The sequence below is a fragment of the Macaca nemestrina genome, chromosome 4, assembly GCF_043159975.1.
Source record: "Macaca nemestrina isolate mMacNem1 chromosome 4, mMacNem.hap1, whole genome shotgun sequence".
NCBI lineage: Eukaryota > Metazoa > Chordata > Mammalia > Primates > Cercopithecidae > Macaca > Macaca nemestrina.
The window spans coordinates 4,443,661-4,462,072 of record NC_092128.1 but is presented as its reverse complement, the minus strand read 5'-3'; the positions used below and the strand labels follow the sequence as shown (position 1 = coordinate 4,462,072).

Below are 18,412 nucleotides of genomic sequence, written 5' to 3'. Positions count from 1 at the left end.
TGCCGCCCCCCGCACCCGACTCCTCAGTCCTTGGCGGACAGCTGGGACAGTGCCAGTAGTCGGAGCCGTCACCTGGCTGGATCCACTCGCAGGAGGGGCACTGCTCCCTGTTGCTGTTCCAGGGAGGCAGGCTGGGCCTGGGGCTGGCTTTCTCTCCTGTGCATGCTTTTCCCAGCAAGAGGGAAAATCACCTAAAAACCTCCCCACACCCATGAGTATGCTGGTCAATGAGGAACAACTAGTCCTGCGTAGAAAATGGCCCTGTTCCCAGCCTGGACAACATAGCAAGACCCCATCTCTACAGAGTAACAGATTTTTCTTTTAATTAGCCAGACAAGGTGGCACATGCCCGCGGTCTCAGCTATTTGGAAGACAAAAGTGGGAGGATTTCTTGAGCTCCAGAGGTCAAGGCTGCAGTGAACCAAGATTGTGCCACTACACTCCAGCCTGGCCAACAGAGTGAGACCCTGTCTCAAACCAAAATAAAAAAAGAAAGAGAGAAGGAAGGAAGGAGAGAAGGGAGGGAGGGAACAGCCCTGTTTGAGGAAAAAGAAAGCAGCCCTGTTTGTGGCGCTGGTCAAATCCCATGGTCCAAATGTCCCACCATGGATGCCTTTCAGCCAGCAGCGCCGGGCTAGCAAATGAGGATCTGGGAGGAGAGCACAGTGGGAGCTGCCAGCCCAGGTCAGAGGCCACACTGCCCAGGGTCAATGGCTCTCAACTCCCGAGGAGAGGGAGGGAGAAAGGCAACCCATATGGCGGGTTTGCTGTTACTTTGAAATTAACAAGAGACAGACCACGTCTTCAAGCCAGGGATGTGGCTAGAGTCAGCACAGCCTTGTCACTTGTGATGGGTACTGAGGGGCACAGCCTGGGGCATCTAGAACCCAGGAAAGAGAAACCGTCTTGCAGTGTAGGGAAAGCCCTGCAAAGGGAGAAGTTGGGAGGATTTTTATTGTTTCCCTCACCAAATAGATGCCCTTTGGTGGCTGTCCCTCCCAGTACCGGTGTGTTTAGGGATGGCCCTGGGAGCCCCAGGCTCTTGGAGGTCTCCTCTTCCTCCTTGCCTTATGGGGTATGGATAACACCTGGCTCACCTGCCCAGGGCAGCAGAATCTGGGGTATAGAGTTGAGCGTGTGGCAGCCGGGTCACGGGTAAAATCCCTTACGGGGGTCATCTGATGTGGCAGCTGCTAAACCAGCCGCCACCCACCACACAGCAGGCCTGCTGAGCCCGGGACTCTCTTTCCAGGGATGGCACCCCGGGGAGCCAGAGCGTGTCTGAGAAGTTCGAGGTGAGCTGGGAGACGGTGATGGTGAGCAGCCACGGCGCGGTGGTGGTAAAGTGTGACGGCCGCGGCAGCGGCTTCCAAGGGACCAAGCTCCTGCACGAAGTGAGGCGGCGGCTAGGCTTGCTGGAGGAGAAGGACCAGATGGAGGCCGTGCGGTGAGCACCCGCCCGGGAAGCAGGATAGGCCGGAAGGGGACAGGGCTCCTCATGGGGGCTGTGCTGCAGTCATAGTGTGGGAATGCTTTTTGCATGCAATTTGCTCTTACCTAAAAACTCTTGGCCATTCCAAAGCAAGTTTCAAAGGAAACTGTTAGGCATCTTCTCCTAGCGACGTTTATAACTAGTTTTCCCACTGCAGGGTAGATTATTGAGTTGACTAAAACAAGGGTCTAGAAATTGCCAGTTTGGTCTGCTTGGCTTTTCTGCACTGTAGTCACTGACCTGGGTCAGTGTCCATGCATGTCTTTGCCATTTATCCCAAGAGGAGGAGAGAAGAGATCAGGAAGGAAGGACAGAAAAAGGGAAGGAATATGAATGGGGCTGGATCCGTGGAATGGGTCACCCTCATTACTGAGAGCAGGACCTCCATGCACATCCAGGTGGGGCCAGAATGCCCGCCCCAGCTCTGAGGAAGGGCAGGCTTTTGTTCTGTCATTCCTGTGCATCCCTATCACTTAACTCAGCAAGAGCAACCGACATCACAGAAAACAAAAAAAGGCTTAGCACCAAGGGGCAGATGCTCCAAATGACTTATTGAATCTTGTTGTTGCACTGGAACTAAGAAACACATCAAGACACTGTGCTAGGCTGCAGCTGGCCTTCGGGCTCGTTTGATAGAAGAGTTTTCACAGTCTGATGGCACAGAGGACTACAGCACTTACTCTAACTTCACCCCTTAGAGATGCTGCAGGAACAACTCAACGGACTGTGGACTCGGGTTCTGGGAATGACAAGAAGGCAGGGAGAAGCGCATCTACCGGGAACCCTCGCCGTGACCATGATCAGCACCGTCATGGGCAGGGGAGTGTGAGGCTGGGCCCGGGCACAGGAGGCGGGTGGAGCACAGAGCCCAGCTCAGTACACGCTTATTGCCTGCAGGACGATAGGAAACCTGGCATCTCTGTACCTGTTATACCAGGGTGCTTTGTGGTTTGAAAATTTTTACTTAGCTGACTTTCAAAACATTTCTTCTCATTTTGAAAAAGATTGATGGCCCCTGGTATGTACTCAGTAAATGGTCTTTCAGTGGAAAACAGTGAGTGTGTGAATGAATGGACCCCTCCAGGGAGCTATGAGCTAGGTGATGGCAGACAAAGCAATTGCTTCAGAAACCCATGTTGCAGATGGGAAATACAGAGCAGGCAAGCAGTCAGGACTCAGATACTCAGGGAAGGAGTGTCTGCCAGGATGCCTTTGCCTGGAAGTCAATGACTACAACAACACATGTGTGCTTACGCACGTGCACACACACACCCCTCAAATAAGGAACTATATTGGCTATGAAAGACATAGGGATGCCAGGCCTCAGGGTTGATGAATCCAGACACCAACAATGTCACCGAAGACCCAGGCTCTCTCCGTCTCTCCGCCCAACCAGCCATGATGGCCTCATCCTAAGCCAAGCCCCCAGCTCATGGATGGCCCTCAGTAGCACCTGGCTCCATGCTTCTTCATCCACCTCCAGCAGGTTGGGGAGGGAACAGTTTTGGAAACTTCCAGAAAGGAAGGAAAGTCTCCCTAGAAGCAGACAGCAAACCTCTCCTTCCATCTCCCGGCCCTCCCCTGCCCATTCCAGAATGGACCACGAGTGAGAGAGGTGCAGGCAACTCCCCAGAGACCAAGTGGGTCCACCTGACACCAGTGTGGGGCCAGCTCCTGAGCAGAGGACGTGGGGTGACAAGGGCACGCTGGGGTTCAGTGTGGAAGGAGGATGGGCGGGTGACTGCTGGGTCCGCAGTCGGCAGTGCCAGCCACAGAGGACTCCCAGGACACGGAAGCCAGCCCAGGCTGTGCTCTGGAGTGGAGTGGGCCTGGCTTCCTGGGTAGGGTCTCGAGGGCTCTCCTGGCTTCCCGGACCTCCTCCTTTGGGCCTTTTCCATTTGTGCGTGGCTTCCCCTGCCATCTCCTGCTCTTTCCTCTCCCCGCCTGCTCTACCTCCTCCCAGGGAGGTATGGAATCCCGGGGCCTCTCCGCCATCAAGGGCAGGCCCAGGGGAAGGTCGCAGCACCCTCAGGCTCCCCTTCGACACTTGGCGCTGCCTGGCATCTTCCCCGAAGGGCAAAGGAATTAGAGGGCAAAGGTGTTTCACACACATCGTGCCCTAAAAGGAAGGAATGGGCTCAAGCATCTGCTCCAACACAAGGCAGAACCTGTCGCAGAAAAAGAGCCAACAATGCCAGCTCCTAAACCACCAACGCTCAAGAATGGGAGCACGTGGACAACGGCAAATCTTAGAGCTGCTGCCAAAGCACAGACTTTCCTAGGAAGCTGATGCCCAACAGCGCTAAGCCACAGAAAGCCTCCCTCGGCTCTCCTTAGGAATGAGGTCTGCATTTTCATTCATCAGAAGGAAACAGCCCAATTTTATCAGAAGGCTAAAATCATGAGGCTGACGCCTTAGCCTGACTCCTCCCCCTCCCACAGTTCCCCCGTCTGCCGCCACCATATCCTCACCGAGGAGCCCACGGGGCCAGCCTCCCACAAGCAGCTGAGATGAGCTGTGGCAGGGAGCTCGCCCCACCCCTGTGGACGGTGGGGGGCAGCTGTGTAAACCCCCGACTGGGTCCAGTGGGCTCCTGTCTCCCAGAGACAGGTTGTCTCTGGGCTCAACTTGGGATTTTCTTCACCATTTTTTCTTTTGGATCCTACGTGCTTGTGTGTATACACACAGACACCCTGGACCATGTGCTAAGGAACAACAGAAATGCCTCATTTTTATTTATTCATTTGTTCACGTAGCTAGTGGAGGAAGCCAAAATAGTTCTCCCCAAAATATTGAGACCTGCTAAGTGAAAGACATTGAAAACACAGGGAGTCTCTGCCTCTGCCCGTGTTTACCAGACACCAGGACATCCATCCTTCCTTCCTGGGGACGGCACCTGCTCACCAGCCCAGAGAGGGCCCCCGCCGTTGCCAGGGACTCTGGGGGCAGATTGTATTGCCTTGTCACAGGTTCCCTCCTTTTAAAAGACTGGAGGCCAGGCGTGGTGGCTCACGCCTATAATCCCAGCACTTTGGGAGGCCCAGGCAGGTAGATCATCTGAGGCCAGGAGTTCAACCAAGACCAGCCTGGCCAACATGGTGAAACCCCATCTCTACTAAAAACACAAAAATTAGCCAGGCGTGGTGGTGCACACCTGTAATCCTAGCTACTCAGGAGGCTGAGGCAGGAGAATCGCTTAAACCTGGGAGGCAAAGGTTGCAGTGAACCTAGATCACACTACTGGACTCCAGCCTGGGTAACGAGAGAAACTCTGTCTCAAATAAATAAATAAATAAATAAAAGACTGGAGCTGCTCTCTCCTTTGCCAGGTCACTATGCCGAGAGTTATCGCTCTTTGTTAAAACACTACGTGAGCAGGGCCCCTAAACCACTGCCTTGAGAGAGGCGCTGGAATTGAGGCCCCCGCCATGGGCAGGGCACAGTGCATGCCAGGAAACCTCTTCTGGTTTTCCTCTTGTTCATCTGACTTTCATTTTCAGGACAGTGAGAGTGTCTCGACCAGGAACTCATAAGGGTTGAGAAAAGAAATTATATTTTCTCCTCCTTACTAGAAAATGTCTAAAACTATCTCTAACTCCACACTTGATATTATGGCTTAGCTTGAGGTAAAATCCAGACAGACAACAATTTCCACCTGACAAGCCCACAGCCTGCAGGTGTCCTGCTGCTGGTCAAGGTCCAGAAACCGGAAGGACCCCAGCCACTTCGTGGGGGAAGCGGAAGACCACGGTGCGGGGCAAGGTCCCAGCAAGGGTGAGGCAGGGACCCAGGCAGCACTGGCCCAGAGCACTGAGGCCCAGAGCACCAAGTGGGTGCTGCCAAGGCTGGGCCGTAGCAGGAAGCTCATGGGAAGAATCCCTCTGTGGCCAAACAGGTGCAAGACGGAGGCCTTCTCCCAGGAATTGGGAACAGAGGGCTGTGCAGGTGCAATGGGGGCTCACTGGCTTGACTCTGAGCCCAGAAGCATGGAACCAGAGCTCCACAGATCCCTGCCGACGCCTAAGGCTCATCCCAGAGCCCGCGTGCTTGGAGTCACAGGCTCTGGGTGAGGGCCCAATAGCAGCAGATGGACCCCATGTAGCAGGGGCTGAGTCTCCCAGAAGGGGCTCTGCAGTTGTGGATTAACAGCTCACGGTTGAGAAGCTTCTACACCTGGAAGTGCTACAGAGTTACTGCAAGGGTGCTTTGAATATTTAATGTGAACATACTGACTTGGCACTAAATAAATACAAGCAATAAATAATTATATTGGAATGCTAAGGTGGCTTTTTATTTGAAGAGGGGTTTTCATCCTTGAAATGGATGGAAAATATGGCTCTAGACCACAGGGAGACAAAGGACCAGCAGGATGTGCACTGAACCCTCTCTCCCCTCTTGGACCTCGCAGGACGATGCTGAAGGAGCAGTACATCGACAGGACGCGCGTGGCCGTGTTTGGGAAGGTGAGTCTGAGCCACCCTGGTCTGAACACCCCTCGGTTCCAATGTGGCCTGCACCATTACCCAGGCCTAATCCTGATTTATTGAGAACGTCTGTGGTCTGCTGGTGAGCAAGTAATTATTTTTTTTAAAGCAAGAGCCTCGGTGCTTAGTGATTCCAGCCGTGGGAGGTTTCATTGGATCAGCTCATTTTTCAAAGTTTCTTTTTACATTATCTGGAAGGAAAGAGAAGAGAAGCCAGGTCCCCGCAGGAGAGCTCTAATACGTTCCTAATGACTTTTCTCCCATCCGCCTGCTGTAGCTCTTGGCATGGTAGCCCAGGAAAGAAGGGAAGCAGGAATCTATTTCTGGATATCTTGATGTGCAGTAACAACATTAATTACCACGTCTACTTAGGCGGAAGGACAGGTGTGGGGAGGGTCGCGCAGTGAACTCTCAAACCAGAGCCGCTCCCAACTGGTGGCCCTTGTCAGAAGGCTGTAGCCTGGGACAGTTCAGCTGTAGCTGAGGCCCACGGTTTGGAGTTAGGTCCCTGCACGGCCACCTGCTATGGCTCTGGTACCTGGCCCCTCATTCTCCTTAGCCTAGACCTGGGGCCTCTTGATCTCAAGAAGATCAGCACACAGATGGGGCAGCACAGACCCTCCCTCCGAGAGTGACCCTCAGCACAGGCCCTGCCGAGGAGGCCTTGCCGTGACGCCCCCGCGGTGAAGGCTTGGACAAGTAATCAGCACAGTGCCTCTTACGTCATCGCCTCCAAAACCTCAGAGCCCAGCATGCCCTGGAGACCCAGCCCTGCCCTGTGGGCTGCTCCCAGAAGCAGGGGATGCAGGAGCCCTCCCACACCTCCTCCTTACCTGCTGGAGGTAAGGCAGCCAAGAGGAGGGTCGGTGGCTTCTCTCCTTGTTCAGAGCCCAGGCACAGAGCCCTAGAGGTGCATTCCAGGCGCCTAGACGTCCACTCACTGCCTGTGAGGCCCGAAGCCACTGGGTCATTGGTGGGTGTGACCTGGGTGTCAGTAGCCATCACCTCTCCCCACCCCCATGGAAGTGACTTCCCAGCAGACTGGCAGCTGGAAGGCAGGCAGCCTGGGCCGTGGTCAGTCTTTTCCAGTCCTCACTCTGCCCCAAATGCACATGGATGCCACTCCTGAGGGCCTGGTCTCCTTCCTGTGTCTTACATACAGCCCACCCTCTCAGGGCCTTTCATAGTTCACTTCTGGACAGAGAGGCTTTCTCAACAGGCGGTTGGTCCGGAAGCACAGGCAGCTTGTGCCAAAGGGAAAGGGGACCCCATGCACCTGTCGGAGCACAACTGATGCACCCCCACACCCTGTACCCCCGCACTGAGTTCTGCTGAGGACATGCGTCCAAGCTCCGTGCTGGGTATCTTTGCTTTGCCATTCTGCCCAGTGGATCCTGGGCCTCTTTCCAGAGCATGAGCATTTCTGGTTTAACAAGCCTTAGATAGAGGTCCGTAGACCCCACAATGGTATTTCTCCTCCGACGAATAAAGCATCAGTCCTTTTAGCAGCTTGGCATGTTGCAGCCTGTCCGTTCTGTTTTGTCGCACGTGCCCCAGTGATCCAGCTGCAGCCTTTGTCAGGCATCACAGGACCTGGGACACAGAGCCCAGGGAGCAGCAGCTGCCCTGCACCCAGAGGTGACCTGGGGAACAAGGGGGCAACTGTGCATTATGTTCTGCAGGTTCCCCCCAACACCAAAAATCCCCCCTGCAGAAGATTGACCATCTCTCATTTAAACCAAAGCAGGCAACGTGGTCCTGCAGGAAAATGAGTTTTAAAGAAAACAGAGAATGACAAGTAAGGATGTGTGGCATTCATTGACAATAAATATTGTTTGTAGAAAATGAAAATCCTCTTTCATTGTCATTAGACAAGGTGCCCCTGCCCTATTAAAGGAACACACCGGAACAATCGTGCAGGCCATAAATGGTTGATCCTGGGGGAGTTTGGCATCACTTGCGCTTCATGGTCTCCGTCAGGTACCTGGGTTCTCTACACTCCATGCTCCCACCAACACACATGCTCACAGACTCACATACACATGCATGCTCATCCATACACATGCTCACACACATGCTCACACATACACATGCTCACACACACATGCTCACCCATACACATGCTCACAGACTCACATACACATGCATGCTCACCCATACACATGCTCACACACATGCTCACACATACACATGCTCACACACACATGCTCACCCATACACATGCTCACAGACTCACACATGCATGCTCACCCATACACATGCTCACCCATACACATGCTCACACACACGTTCACACACACATGTTCACATATACACACACCCATACATGTGCTCACCCATACACATGCACACACACACATACTCACACATACACTCACACACACAATTACATACACTTGCTCGCACATACATGCTCACACACACGATTACATACACATGTTCACACATACATGCTCAAACATTACATACACATGCTCACATGCTCATACACTCACACAATTACATACACCTGCTCACACATACACACGATGACATACACATGCTCACACATACACACATGTTCACACATGCTCACATACACATGCTCACACAGGCACACGTGATCACACATAGGCTTGCACAAGTTTACACATGCTCCTACACATGCTCACATACATGCTCTCACATACATGTACATGCACACACAATATTACACACATGCTTACACATGTGCTTATACACATACACCCATGCACATGTTCACACGTTTATACACACACACACACACCCCCCCCATATACTCACACATTCACACACATGCTGCCACATGCTCTGTCTCTCACACATACCTGACACAGTTCCTTGCTGTACCATGGTTCCCTCGGGGTCTTCCCTTTGGGGGCTGCAGCTCGTCTGAGCATCCAGCCTTGAAGGCATCGAGCAGGCGAGGACGTAGCACTTTTCTCTGGGGAGGCCTGCATTGCAGTATGGCTTCCTCATCCCCACCGAGGGCAGGGCAGGGCAGGAGTCTAGGACTTACCTGTATACAGAATACCTGGGAGCGTCCGTCTCATGTCGGCCTTGTGCTGAGTATGTGCAGACCAGGACTTGCGCCCTAAGCCACTTGTTGGCCCCTCCCTCAGAATCGTGTGCAATGGCTTGGCCTCGCCCATAGATAAGGGAGGCAGCAAGAAATGCCTTAGAGAGACACTGAGCAGGAAGGACAGCACCTTACACCTGTGCAGTCCGCACTTGCCTTTCCAATTCGCCGTCGCATTTATCCTCACGTCCCTTGACACCAAGGCCCAGAAGCCGAGAAGGCGCACATCACATAATGCTGAGTTGGAAGGGAGTTTGCTTTTCATCTCTTGTTACTGCCGCGTAAACAACTTTCCAAGTGACACATTTTGTAAAACGAGAGAACCTGCATGGAACTGGCTGCTCTGGGGCTGTCTCCCTGCCCGAGGCTGCTTCGTGGTGAGTTACCGCCAGGACTCCAAACTGTCTTCTTTCTGCGTTCTCTCTAGGATTACGGTGGCTACCTGAGCACCTACATCCTCCCAGCGAAGGGAGAAAATCAAGGCCAGACGTTCACCTGCGGCTCTGCTCTCTCTCCAATAACAGACTTCAAACTCTACGGTAAATAGCCCCGCAGAACCAAGCGCCGGACCCCACCCCCGCCCCGCCCCCTCCCTGCGTGGCCCCACAGCCTTCCCTTCAGCACCACCGTCCCTCTAACCATAGGCGCCTCCAGTCCACAGTCGCCACCTTGGGCTGACGGAAGAACCCGGGCAAGGAGAGGGAAGGGTCTCAGGTGATATGTTTTCAATGAAAGTGGTCAACCCCCAGATGCCTACAAATCACATCGCAATGAAGAAGACCACGAGTTGGAAACAGCTAGTGCTCCGCCGGCAGCAGTGGGGCGAGGAAGCCGGGGTGCGCAGGAGAGGAGCAGGTGCCACAGGCTCTGCCGGGCCACCTTCCTTCTCTGCTCCCAGAATCCGGATAGGGCCCTGCCCTGAGTTCTATGCCTGGGCATGGGTATTTGGTAGGCAGGTGTTACTGGATAAAGAAGGGATGGTTGAGAGGGAATGGCCACCGGAGAGCGATTCAGCAGAGGTCCATGTGGCTAGCTCTGCCTTCCTATCTCCCTGGCCATGCAAACGGCACCTGGCCAGCACCTGTCCTCAGAGAGTGTGGCTTTCCGTGGGCACAAGGCAGAGACAGGGTCCGGGTGACCTGCTGTGGGGACCAGATGGAGATGAGCCCACCCAGGTGTGGGAACCAGACCTCTGTCCAGGCACAGAAGAGTTTTGCTGTGTTTGGGGGCTCCAGGCCCCTGCATTCTCCTCCTTATGATCACCTAACCCTTTTTCTCTGAATGGGAGTGGCTCTGTGACCTGAACCCATTTCTTAGAATATACAGAGAGGTCTTTTCTGTGACTCCGAGAACTTGCATTCAGGTCAGGGCTCCGTGGCAGCCAGGCTGTTCACTCCAGCTGTCCCCACCCTAAGCAGCGCTGGCAAGTGAGGTGGAAATGGAGGGGCCTTCCTGCTGCTGGTCCACCGCAGCCCTGCTGGAGCCTGACATTCCCTGCGGGTTAGAGGAACGAGTCCAGCCCCCATTGCCACACCTAGCCCCAGCCCTGCTATACTGGCTGAGTCCTGTAGACACCGCCCAGCAAGGCAGGGACCACGGTGGGCCCAGCAGCCTCCTGGCTGGTGCAGCCAAGTCTCCCGGCACCTTCACAACAGGCTCGCTCCAGTGCAAATTTCAACTCATAATTACACACGAACTCTCCTGGTCCAAAATGTGAATCATGTAAGAGGACGTTTTCCTCGGGAATGCGGGTGGCACCTTCAAGTTGAGTGAGACTTTCTTAATTCTTTCACCATGCTGTTTCAGATTTGTCTGATTCAAACGCACATAAAAGCTGCCATTGTGTCTTGATGGGTCACTGTGCCCAAAACCAGCCAGTCCAGTCCTCTTCATTGTCTCCTGGGCGCCCTCAGGCTTACCCTGCAGGCCAGGGACACTGCTGGAGCCCTTTCCGCCCTCGGCCCTGGGAGAAGCCCCTCACACTCCTCCTGTCGCCCAGCTGTGACCGCAGGGCCTCATGCAGAACCAAGAGCAGGGATGTGCCTGGACTTTTTAAAAAATAAGTAAATCTTGATGGAAACGTGCTCTCTTGAGCACCCATGCCCTTCCTAAGTGTTGAAGGAGGAGGTTATCCTATTTATTTAGGAATCAGATTAACTGGGTTTTGCTTAATTCAGGTTCTGTGGTACTGATGAAAATTGCAACACTGGCACTTACACATGTTAAGGTTCCCGTTGTACTGTCTGAGGCCCCTTGTAAAGACCCAAATGATTTAGGTGGTGTTTTCAAAAAACCAACAATCTGCCATGCAAGTGACAAGCGGGAATGAGCCTGAACCCCCTCCCCACACCTGGCCCAGGGCCCTCCCTAGAGCTTGGGGGCTGCACTCACAGGGCCTGGAAACCAGAGGTAACCTCCCTTTGCTTCCGTGCAGCCTCTGCATTTTCCGAGAGGTACTTGGGCCTCCACGGACTTGACAACAGAGCGTACGAGGTATGTTTGGGCACAACTAAAGAATGTGATGAGACCAGTCAGCCTCTGCCAGTCTCCAACCCCGCCCTGGCTCTATGGCCCACTGTGCCTTCCCCAGCCCCACCAGCACCAAAGTCCACTCAGAAACCTCCGAAGGATCCTTCCACCAGACCGTGGCTTGAGGTTAACATGGCCTCTCTGGGTTCCGCCTGATTTCCCATTATAGGACTCGAGGGATGAGGAAGAATGTAAGAGGATATTTGATGGGGGAGTCAGCTCCAGCGTCCACAGATACCTGCCATGCACAGGACTCCTGGCTCTCGCCACAGCCAGAGCTGTGCTGCTCGGGGAGAGGGAGCTTTTTTTCTTTTCTTTTCTTTTTGAGATGGAGTTTTGCTCCGTCACCCAGGCTGGAGTGCAGTGGCACGATCTCGGCTCACTGCAACCTCTGCCTCCCAGATTCAAGCAATTCTCCTGTCTCAGCCTCCCGAGTAGCTTGCATTATAGGCGCATGCTGCCACGCCCAGCTAATTTTTGTATTTTTAGTAGAGACGGGGTTTCACTGTGTTGGTCAGGCTGGTCTTGATCTCCTGACCTCAGGTGATCCACCCACCTCGGCCTCCCAAAGTGCTGGGACTATAGGTGTGAGCCACCGCACCTGGCCCGAAAGTGAGCTCTTCACTGAGGAGCAGAAAGCCTCTCTGATGCGACCTCCTGAGTCAGACCTGTTGATTTGGTGCAGCTGTCAGACACCGCGTTTCTCCAGCTGTGTGCAGGAGGGAGGCCAGAGCTCCCAGCCGAGGCAGCACTGCGTTTTCGGAGTGGAAACTTGGACAAAGGAACTGAGTCCATCCAGGGAGTCAGCTCCCTGTGGCTCCAGGTGAAATGATGGCCCTCTGAGGCTACCTGGAGTTGGAGGAAACTCTTCCTTTTTCCCTTCTTCTCTTCCACCCCCTCCTCTTCCAAAAAGGGAGTTAATGTGGGAGAAAGCTGGGTGTATTAGTCCATTTTCATGCTGCTGATAAACACATACCCGAGACTGGGCAGTTTACAGAGGAAATAGGTTTAGTGGAGAACTTACAGTTCCACGTGGCTGGGGAAGCCTCACAATCATGGCTGAAGGCAAGGAGGAGCAGGTCTCATCTTACATGGATGGCAGCAGGCAAAGAGAAAGCGTGTGCAGGGCAACTCTGCCTTACAAAGTCATCAGCTCTCGTGAGATTTATTCACTATCATGAGAACAGCACAGGAAAGCCCCGCCCCCATGATTCATTCATCTCCCACTGGGTCCCTCCCACAACTCGTGGGAATTATGGGAGCTACAAGATGAGATTTGGGTGGGGACACACAGTCAAACCATATCACTGGGCTTCTGAGATCTGCCCTGCATTTCTTTGCATATGTAAGGCATCCCGGGTTCTCCAGGAACTTAGTGTTTTCAATACACTTCACCTACCTTCTCAGTCAGGTTTCCAAGCAGAACATCTGGCTTCCCACAGAGCAGCCCCCTAACTCTGTCCCCTTGCCCCCGCACGTGCAGATGACCAAGGTAGCCCATCGAGTCTCCGCGCTGGAAGAACAGCAGTTCCTGATCATTCATCCCACTGCTGATGGTAAGGACTGAAAATGTTAATTCACTGCGTATCTGGTGAGAACCTCCTCCTTGATGGCACCATGGGTTTTAACAAACGTCTTCCTCTCTTTCTTTTTTTTTGAACAGAAAAAATTCATTTCCAGCACACAGCAGAACTCATTACACAACTAATTAGGGGAAAGGCTAATTACAGCTTACAGGTACAGTACCCATGTTACTCTGTTTTGAACCTGGAGCAAGACTTTCCTTTCATGGAGAAAGACCTGACGGGTGTTCAGGGCATTCCACTGCAGCAGACACACCTGTGCTGTGGCGGTCGGTGATGAGCAGGGTCCCAGCAGGTTGGGAAATCAGCACATGCTCAACGTTTTCTTGTAATTAATGATAGCTCCGCTCTGTACTTCAGCCAGGTTTAAATCCCTTTAGGACAACCACCACCCCATACTCCCACCCCAGCCCCGCTCCCCTCCTCTGGGCAGTGAGAAGGACCAAGCCAGCACCCGCCCCGCCCAGCAGTGTGGCTGGGGCTATCCCGGTGTGGGGAGTGGGACTGTTGTCCTGGGTTGGTGAGAGAGGTGCTGGCGGGCCCTGAGCCTTGCCCCACTGCTTCCCTCTGACCAACACCACACATTACTACACACTGGCTGTCCTGGGATGTCCTGGGGCCATCTGTAGCTGGGAAGTAGTGAAAGAGGAATGCCCTTCCCAGAACTGAGCCCACTTTCCCAGAACCAACCCATGGCCCATCCACAACAGCATCAAGTGCTGACCCAGCCGCCCCAAACCTGGGCTCTTCCCAGTGATGCACAGGGCTGTCTCTGGAAACTTCTGCCATTTCCTTCCTGCCCTCTGCTCCTTTGGTGAAGCAGGTATGACCCAATGGTCTCTTCAGGTCTGAGATGAATGGGAGAGCTCCTTGGAGACAAATGACAGGCACCCTGCCTCCCTCAGAGAGCTCTTGCCCTGGGCCGACCACTGCCTTGGCCTCCAGCATCCCTGCCTGTGGGAGGGAGGGACCACATGTGGGCTTGATTAGGCAGGGAGAGCTCCAACCAGAAGGGAGTTGGACCCCAGTGTGGATGAAGAGGGGCAGAAGGACGCGGTTACAGCACCCTCGAGTTTCCTTGTGAAAGACGTTCAGATTTCAGACTTTTTCATAGTTAGTGTGGCAGTTGCATGGCAGTGTTAAGCACACTGACCATGGAAGCGCCAAAGGTCCATCTGTATGTGCTCATGTGGGCAACTCCCCACGATATGGGGTGAGCTGAACCCCCCAGGTACACAGCAGCCTGCATCTCTGCAGGCTCCACGGGTATCAGGGAGCGGGACACACCCGGGGACAGGCATGTGGTCACGGCAAAGGCCTTCACAGGCACCCCATGCATCTGGAGCCAGGCCCAGCCCCAGGTAAGAGCACAGGAGATGGGGGCCTGAGGCAGGAGGAGAAAGCTTCCTGCCCCATACCTCTTGTACTACTTGATGTTTTAATGATATATCATAGCCTAATGACAGCATTAATAAATACTTCAAAATAAAGGTGAATTTTACCCTCCAAAAAATTACAAGGAAGGCAGAAAGAGGTAGTCTAGTGTCACAGAAAAATGTGGGTTTGGGGTTGGGATGCAGTGGCTCACACCTGTAACCCCAGCACTTTCGGAGGCTGAGGTATGGGGATTGCTTGAGCTCAGGAGTTTGAGACCAGCCTGGGCAACACAGCAAGACCCCATCTCTACAAAAAGTTTTTAGAAAATAGCCAGACCTAGCTGTGTGTACCTGTGGTCCCAGCTACACAGGAGGCTGAAGTGGGAGAATCACTTGAGCCCAGGAGGTTGAGGCTGCAGTGAGCTATGGTCACACCATGGCATTCCAGCCTGGGCGATAGAGTGAGACCCTGTCTGAAAAATAAAAGAAAAAAATAAGATGCAGGCTTTGAATTCCCGCATGTGTACAGATGGTTCACAGTGCTCCTAGGAGATGTTGGTGTCACTGCACTGGCAGTAGAAATATTAGCCACCATCCTGTTGGCATCTGGGACTGAACAAGCCTACATTCCAGGCCTCATTCTAAGCACATCATGGCTGTAAGATTGTTTAATTCTCACAAAGTGTTATGAGCTGGAGTCTACTGCGATTATCCTCCCCACCCGACATACCTGGAATCCCAGGTTCAGGCAAGTTACCCGTCCACAGTCACAAAGGAAGTGAGCGGCCAGGATGCAAAATCCGTGGGGCCGGCCTGTGGGCACCCAGGGCAGCACGCAGCCCCTCCGCGGCAGAGTGTAACAGGGAGCACAGGAGCGTAATGGCGCGATAATGGCTCAGGGCAACCTCCGCCTCCTGAGTTCAAGTGATTCTCCTGCCTCAGCCTCCCGAGTAGCTGAGACTACAGGTGTGCCCCACCACGCCCAGCTAATTTTTATATTTTTAGTAGAGACGGGGTTTCACCATGTTGGCCAGGTTGGTTTTGAACTCCTGACCTCAAGTGATCCTCCTGCCTCGGCCTCCCAAAGCACTGGGATTAGAGGCATGGAATTCTTTCCATTTCTTTTCAGAGCCTGACACCCTGAAACCTTGGGCTGCAGCTCTGTAGTCCCCAAGCTTGTATCCATGTTGCAAATTCAAGCAAAAAGATCCAGAGTCTAGAGTGTTGAATGAAGAACTTCCCAAATTTTTCACCCAGTTTCCACGGAGCATTTGCTGTGCCTGGCAAGGGATAGGCACCCGGGGGAGTGGCGGTGTTTGAAGGCTGGTTGGCTTCATGAATGGGTGCTGCATTTCCACGCTAGGGGAGGACCCCCTCTGACTGGGACAGCCAGGCAAAAGTCCCAGGAGGAAGGGGCACTTCCGTCAGGAGTGACATGGTTAGGAAACTCACTTCATCCACTAAAATCCAGCCCTGGACGGGGCCCAGGTTTCCCTGGGCTCCATACCTCCCGTGCGTTCCCGTCCCACGGGGAGGGTGTTCCGGGGAGAGTAATTTCTCCGTGCCTTCCTTGCAGATTTACCCCGACGAAAGCCATTACTTTCACAGCGCCAGCCTCAAACAGCATCTGTACCGGTCCATCATCAACTTCTTCGTGGAATGCTTCAGGATCCAGGACAAACTGCCCACAGTCACAGCGAAAGAGGACGAGGAGGACGACTAACCTCAGGTCGCTCTAAGCACAAACGTGGCTCTTTCTACAACCAGATGCAACTGAGGGATTTCCCTGCCCTCCCTCTTCCCTGGGAGGGGCGGGGCGGGGCGGGGCGGGGCGGGGCCGGGTGTGCCACAGCATGTGTGTCTCGGATGCAGTTTTGCTTGGGAAACAAGCTCCTTCCCCGGGGTCCTCGCTCGCGGCCTCCATCGCACCAGGGACAACGCTGTCCCCGCAGCAGCGCCTCCTGCTGGCGCCCGAGAGACCGGCACGCCGTGGCCCCTCCCCCAAGGAACCGAGCAAAGGATGGTGGCGCCAAAGCCCGCGCGAGCCCACAGAACACCGGCCCCTAGATTCCAGCCACCCGGCGGAAGCATGAGACCCGCCCACGAGCCTCTGTGTTCCCGTTCGCAGCATCACACCCTGTCTCATGTCACAGTGCCACGGACACAGCAGTTACAGCACAATCGTTTAGCAGTGCGCGTTCATAGATGGGCTTGCTACGTCCTGTCATTAGGACCTCCAACATCGTGAGGGGCTACAGGAAAACCCTTTTCTGTACAAAGTCTTACTGTAGCTACGCTAATGGTTAGCCTGATAGAATTAACTCGTATTTTTCTATGGTTTTAACCTGATGCTCCAGTGTCTCCGTCGCGGGGTGGTTTTGCTGTTTTGGGTTTGGCTTTGTTTCGCTCTCCTTTCTCCAGTCCACGTGTAAACTTTCCGCTTGTTTGGATGAAGAAGCAGATCAGAAGTAACTGTTCCCTCCTCAAGGCTGTCTTCAGAGGTCTTGGAGACGCTCCTAAACACTGAGGGGGAGGACAGCCAATAGTACCCATTAAAAGAAACACGTAAATAAAACCTGTCTCCCACTGAGCTGCGCTAGGGCTTGGCTGTAGATGTGCACTGTCTATTTACATCCGTCCTTACAACCATCCTTGTCCTCCTTGGTGCGGTATCAAGCTTTTTCCCATGACATTTGGTTAAAAAAAAAACAAAACAGAAAAAAGACGAAGGGTCAACTCCACCCCCAGGTCTGCTGTGTGTGCTCGGGCCACGGGAGTCCTGAGGGTTCTGTGGGCCTGCGCACTTCCCTCTCCCATCGTCGGGGGAGGCTCCGTGACCTTCCTGCCACGAGCAGGAGGTTGATGAAGTGCTATGTTAGCCTTGTAAGATACACTCCCACCAAATGTGCGGCCGGTGTTCCCAGTGTATATTTCATTCTGTTGTATATAAAGGAAGCAACGTGTGTCAGACCTCTGTGCGGTCAACCCAACCTCCTCCCGCCAGTGCTAACCCCGTGTTGAGCCTGCATGCTGACACTCTGGCTGATCTGGACTCTAGAAGTGCTAGTTTGAAATATATCCATTACTGTCATTTCCTTTTGAGCTTGTGGACAAGCTGAATGTCAGGACTGACTTCTCCAGCTCCCAGCCCTGCGGGGGTGTCCTTGGCATCCTGTCAGCAGAGGAGATGCATCCCTGTTGCATTTTGGCATTTGGGGTTTTGGGTTTATCCACACGAGCTCTGAACGTCCGTTATAGTTAGGGTGATTGGAGGGTCTCTGTCACCGGGTGTTTTAAAGGTGAGTCACCACCATTTGTGAAAGGACCAATGTGCTGACAAAAGGACCGATCCGAGTGCTACGTGACTGTGCGTTTGCTATTTCAATGGGCCTGAACGACTACAAAGCCAGCTCGGTCTGGAAGGGGAAGCCAGCTCTGGCCACGACACCTGGTCGGAGGGACGTGGGGATGTGGCATGGTAGCGCCTGTTCATCCATGGAATAAAACATTATTTTACCACTCGGATTGCTCCTTTCTTGCTCATCCTCCACCATCTCACCTTAGAAAGTGTGCAAGGCTTCAGGAGACTTTCAGAGTACCCACGGGGCCCCTCCAAGATGGATGCGCGACCTCAAGAGCCTGGCGTGTGCCAAATGAAGGTTGTATCCATGGTAGCAGCAGTCTGGGTAATAGAGAAGGAGGCAACCAGTCAAATATATCAAAGCCCCAAATCAATCCAAGAAAATGAAATTGAATTTTGTCTTAGAAGTCTTAAGGTGGAAACGCAGAGCTATTCCCTAACCCCGAGAGTGAAACTGATTCTCATTGGAAGCTATAGCATTACCCACTAGAAAACTTTAATTTTTTT

The 18,412-nt window shown here is 53.5% G+C and overlaps 1 protein-coding gene across 5 annotated transcripts in view; it reads left to right on the top strand.

Moving 5' to 3' along the window:
- LOC105474942 (dipeptidyl peptidase like 6) overlaps positions 1–18,063 on the top strand; it is a 1,161,442-nt gene extending 1,143,379 nt beyond the window's left edge. For 4 of the 5 annotated variants that reach the window (XM_011729883.3, XM_011729885.3, XM_011729882.2 and 1 more), the window contains exons 20-26: positions 1,253–1,447; positions 5,902–5,956; positions 9,484–9,595; positions 11,491–11,549; positions 13,069–13,141; positions 13,249–13,322; positions 16,121–18,063. In XM_011729883.3, the coding sequence (XP_011728185.1) occupies positions 1,253–1,447; positions 5,902–5,956; positions 9,484–9,595; positions 11,491–11,549; positions 13,069–13,141; positions 13,249–13,322; positions 16,121–16,267 (715 nt within the window). In that variant the 3' untranslated portion in view covers positions 16,268–18,063. Of the gene's footprint in view, positions 1–1,252; positions 1,448–2,190; positions 3,208–5,901; positions 5,957–9,483; positions 9,596–11,490; positions 11,550–13,068; positions 13,142–13,248; positions 13,323–16,120 lie in introns of those variants that run through there. The other variant, XM_071094200.1, reaches the window with a different exon arrangement.
- Positions 18,064–18,412: the final 349 nt, after the last annotated feature.